Below are 5658 nucleotides of genomic sequence, written 5' to 3'. Positions count from 1 at the left end.
TTAGTAACTGGTAACAGTTGAGGTTAATTATATAGAAACAGTACAAACATACTTTTGTTAGTAACTGGTAACAGTTGAGGTTAATTATATAGAAACAGTACAAACATACTTTTATTAGTAACTGGTAACAGTTAAGACTAATTGTGTACAAACATACTTATGTAACTGTTAAGGGTAATTATGTACAAACATAGTTATGTTAATAAATAGTAACGGTTTACGTTAGTTATGTACAAACATACTTATGTTCATAAATAGTAACGGTTTAGGTTAATTATGTACAAACATAATTATGTTCATAAATAGTAACGGTTTAGGTTAATTATGTACAAACATACTTATGTTAATGAATAGTAACGGTAAAGATTAGTTATGTAAGAACATACTTATGTTAATAAACGGTGATGGTTTAGGTTAATTATGTACAAACATACTTATGTTAATGAATAATAACGGATTAGGTTAATTATGTACAAACGTACTCATCTTTACAGCTGGTTACTTGCGTATAAATCAAAGACAAGTGAAGATTCGAAATCTTTTTTCGTAAGTACTTTGTGAAATATTTGAAGAGTAAAACTTGCTTTTGACTTCTCTTATATTGAAATAAGCTTCTTGCTCAAAATAGAAGTCAAATGTTACAAGAAAAGTCTTATTTTTATACATTTTACAAAATTTGCTCTCGATTTAATGAACGTTAAATGAACTAGTTTCTGTAAAAGATTGATTGAATAAGTCAGGGGAATAAAAACATTTATTTTAATGTAAACTGAAGAATTATTTGAGATGTAACTTCTGAGCTTTAAGTATTAACATTATTCGACAAAATCTATGACTTAAAACAAAATGCAAAGAAAGCCTTAAATATGTGTTAAAATGTATAACTCTTTCACAGAAATTTACTGTCATTTTATATGGCAGGTAAAATACAATTTCGAAATTCTGCAAGACAGTGGAAAAATCTGTGCTTTTGTGCATAAGAAACGAAAACCCTTACCTGTTATGAACGTAAGTATATTTATAAAATAACATAATGAACGCATATTTTGAAATACAGCGGTCTAGTACAGCCTAAAAAATAAGACGTGAAAAAGAGTGTAATATGTTCGAGTTCTATATAAAGATAGTTCTTTTTTTTTCAATACTATTTGATAAAGAATTAATTGCTTGTAGTTGAGGCCAATACAAATCACACCTATTTGTTTCATGCTTGTCTACGTATAAAACACACCTAGTTGTTTCATTCATGTCTGCGTGTAAAACACACTTAGTTGTTTCATGCGTGTCTACGTGTAAAACACACCTAGTTTTTTGTTTTCATTCGTGTCTACGTGTAAAGCACGCCTAGTTATTCACATTCATGTCTACGTGTAAAACACACCTAGTTTATTTCATTCATGCCTACGTGTAAAACACACCTAGTTTATTTCATTTCATGTCTACGTGTAAAAACACACCTAGTTATTTCATTCATGTCTACGTGTAAAATAACCCTTGTTATTTCATTCATGTCTACGCGTAAAACACACCTCGTTATTTCATGCTTGCTTACATATAAAGCAGTTTTAAATTTGATAGTTATATAATGAAAAATTAGCAGAGAATACAAATGCAGCTACAAAGTGATAAGTCTGAGAATGCGAAAACGATTTCCTCAACGTTATTTCTGTTATAAAGTTGTTTTTTTTTTAAAGTTTCGTATTTCTAGGTACTTGTGTCTCATTTCCTCATTTGTATTGGCATGTTTCTTGTTTGTGATTTTGTTTGAAAACGTTTATATTCAAGATGTAACTAAACTAATTTCTGATCGTGTCTTTACGCATCAACAACGGTCTATAATAGATTTTACCAATTCTAATAATAAATTGTGATTTGAAACCTTTACAACGTACTGAAAGGTGTAAAGAAAAATGTGTAATATACTTTTATATTGTTTTAAATTTATCTACATATTTATACAAAAGTTTTACACGAAATTCACTTGGTTCAACACAGTATAAAAGTTTCGTCATTTCAGCTTTCTTAACTCGTTCAATATCTGGCTTTCCTAGCATACTGATTAAGTACCATTGTACATATGACTTTAGAACAACTTACTGAACATTTAGACAAAACAACATTAGTTTTATCACATTGATCAAGTTATCAAGTATGACTTTTATACTTTTCTTCGCTATTCTATAACTTTCAGTCAGTTCTTATACACAAGTAATTTACACCCTGAGATCTCATGTCACAGAAGTATTTCTTTTAAAACATAGCAGTCTTTCTATATAATCTAATTTAAAATCATTACATTTGAGCTCAGTAAAGTATTTCTATATGAGCTAACTTAAAATCATTACATTTGAACTCAGTAAAGTATTTCTATATGAGCTAACTTAAAATCATTACATCTGAACTCAGTAAAGTATTTCTATATGGGCTAATTTAAAATCATTACATCTGAAATCATAGCAACTTGCTCAATGAAGTCATTTAACTTATGATCAAAACAATTAAAAATTATAAATTTTAGTCCTTCAACGTCAGCTAACTTAAGATCATTACATTTAAAATCACAGCAATCATACTTAACACGTCGGTTAACTAGTTGTTAAAACATCTGATGTTACGGAATTCAGCCCTTGTGAATAAGTTACCTTTCAACACTTACAGACTCTATGTCATTGGTTATTGCAAAACGTCTTACAAACCAGTCAGTTCTTTCCATCTTTACAACAGTGAACTTACCATCATTACATCCGGCATTACAGCAGTAAGTCCCTCTACAACACAACCAAACATTTTGAGTTTACTCTTCAGAACTTCTGCGTTGCTGGAGATAAGAAAATAAAACAGATATTCAATTATTGTCTGTATTCTTAGAACGATTTCTAAATACATCTTTTGGTCAAAACGTTAGGAATATAAAGTTTAAATTAATTTCTAAAATTTGAAGATGTTTTTGATTTCGAGCATTATTATTATATTTTCTTCAAAATTCCTACGAAAGACTGGAACTAAATGTCTTATACAAACGTTACATGATACTGAATAGTGCAACTACTATGCTTATTGTATCAGAAACATTACCAGCCCTTGCCTTACCATAATCACATTTCTTTGAACCTACAAACCGCATTGTACATATAATTCTAGTTTCCGTGTTTTAATATGAATATTTCAATGATAATATACCACAGTAACAGTTTAAAATTATGCAAAAGCCTCTTGATAACTTCAACTAAAACATAGGGATTTTAGTACAGTGGTGCAACCACCTGGTTGCTTCATCTTCAACTATTAGGGTGAGATTTTTGGTATATTAAAATAAATATCAAACTAGCTTTAACCTAAATTAATCTTAGAATTACCAATGGAGTTTATAGCCTATCGGTTTTTGAAACATTTTATTTCAACTATTTATGTACCAAGTTATTTGTGGGTTTGTGGCTTTGTTGGTTACAGGATCCCTAACAACGTATAAGTCACATAAAAAAGTAAAAATATGTGTCATCAATATTTCAATTAATTGCATAGATTGCTCTAGAGTCCATATGAACCCTTATGAATGTTACATAGAGAATAAGAGATTTCATTGTTTATGGCCACTTCAATGTTACATAGAGAATATGAGATTTCATTGTTTATGGCCACTTCAATGTTACATAGAGAATAAGAGATTTCATTGTTTATGGCCACTTCAATGTTACATAGAGAATAAGAGATTTCATTGTTTATGGCCACTTCAATGCATCGAACATCATAGCAGTAAATATAAACACAAAACTGTTCAATATGATGCATCATGGAGTAACTTTCTTGCATCATATCTAGTCTCTCTTACTGCATCATACAGAATCGATTTTCATGAGTATAAAATGTTGGTTCTGTATGATGTGTAACTCATTGTTTGTTTCAGCCTTCTTTTAAATTTCTTCTTTAATACTTTTTCGGTGAATAACATGCATTTCTGGGCGAAAAGTACTGAGAATCCTGAAAATGACTGTCAGCTTAGTAGTGGTGACTATGTGGCATTAAGTTAATATAATTTATTTATCGACGAAAATGTTAATGATGCAAAATTAGGTCAAAATTGGACTGTTGAAAAGTATGATCACATTTAAAACCCTAGCGTTTTTGACAGGTTCACCTTTATCCCTGAAAAAGACAATCTGTCGACAGTGTTAAGATTTTATCAGATGTGTTTTAACAAACTTTCTTCCATCCTAACTATTTTCATTATCATGACTGGATATTATGATTATACTAATAAATACTAGACGTGTGTTTATCAAAAGATATGAACTAAATGGAATGGTTTACAACAAAACAGCAGCCAAACGAGGAAATGACTTCTGCAAGTCAAACAAAGTCCAACTGAATATGTGAGAACAAATGTGACACAACTTTATCTGTATCCAGTCTATTCATGAAGAAGAGTATTATGGAGGAAATATTGATATGGACAAAGAACAGATGAAACATTGCGTTGGAAGAAAAACTGAAGCATTTAGATATTAACAAACTGCAATGTTCTTTAGGTGTGATGGTGCTAGCTGGTGTTTATAAACCAAAGACAAGAAATCGAACAGTTTGGAGTTGAGACTGTGGTACGCTAACAAGAAACGACAAGTAACAGATTTCAGTAAATTTCAGGTTGACTTCGATTTTGTAACGCTGAAGAAAATAGCAAACAAAGTGAATATTTGATTCTATAGAAATCAACGTTGATGAAAGCATGCTAACTATTCATCAGAAAACATGGCCATTGAAGACCACTAAATTACATTAAGTGGTTAATGTCCTTTCAAAACAATAGATTCTAAGCAATCCTGGAAAATATCCATCAAAATCCGACATGTTAATATGCAAGTGCGTACAGGAAGCAAAGAAGGAAAGCCAAGAAGACACAACCAAAGAAAGAAGGCTGTACTGAGTTAGGAAAACAGTGAACATAATGTAACTTGTGATAATTTCTTTAGGAGTTTCACATCTTCCAAGAAATTACTGGACATGAATCTAACAATAGTTGGTACAACAATAAGAAAATGAAGTTGAAATTTCATCTGGCATGATGTCCATGAAAGGAAGCGAAGTTCTAATTGTTCCAAGAAAAATACTGCTGTTAAATATTCTTCATCATTAACCTGAGATGACAACAATACAGTAAGAAAAAACCAGTAATGACCTTAAATTACAAGAGTGCCAGAAGTGAAATGAGTATTACTGACCAAACGATAGGGGGCTACTCAGCTCAAAGAAAAAACAAAGTTGATATTTTCTACAACATGTTAGATGTATATTTCCTACATGCTTTGTTTAGTTTACACCGACTGGAATGAAGGAATATCCCATAAGAGACGCCTCATTCAATAAAATATAAGGTATGATGTACAAGTGCACTGGAAACCAACACAAACTACAAAATTAGAGACTAGCGTTAAAAGAAAACGTGGCGTTGGCAAGATCTTCCCTTGAGGAACGGATGAAAAAAAGAAAACGTTGCCTTTATAAGGTCTTCCCTTGAGGAACGGATGAAAAAAAGAAAACGTAGCCTTTGGAAGGTCTTCACTTGAGGAACAGATGAAAAAAAGAAAACGTAACCTTTGCAAGATCTTCCCTTGAGGAACAGATGAAAAAAAGAAAACGTAACCTTTACAAGATCTTCCTTTG

General features: G+C 31.0%; 1 protein-coding gene across 1 annotated transcript in view; it reads right to left on the bottom strand.

Annotated features, from left to right (window-relative positions):
• The window catches only part of LOC106460827 (transient receptor potential cation channel subfamily A member 1-like), a 65025-nt gene that overhangs the window by 19707 nt on the left and 39660 nt on the right, over window positions 1–5658 (bottom strand). The window contains exons 13-14 of the mRNA XM_022387628.1: window positions 2734–2818; window positions 998–1071 (exon numbers count right to left, since the gene is read on the bottom strand). Of these exons, the coding sequence (XP_022243336.1) occupies window positions 998–1071; window positions 2734–2818 (159 nt within the window). The remainder of the gene's footprint in view (window positions 1–997; window positions 1072–2733; window positions 2819–5658) is intronic.

Source organism: Limulus polyphemus, unplaced genomic scaffold, assembly GCF_000517525.1.
Source record: "Limulus polyphemus unplaced genomic scaffold, Limulus_polyphemus-2.1.2 Scaffold844, whole genome shotgun sequence".
Taxonomy (NCBI): Eukaryota; Metazoa; Arthropoda; class Merostomata; order Xiphosura; family Limulidae; genus Limulus; species Limulus polyphemus.
The sequence above is the reverse complement of the archived record's forward strand: the minus strand, read 5'-3'. Positions and strand labels throughout refer to the sequence as shown.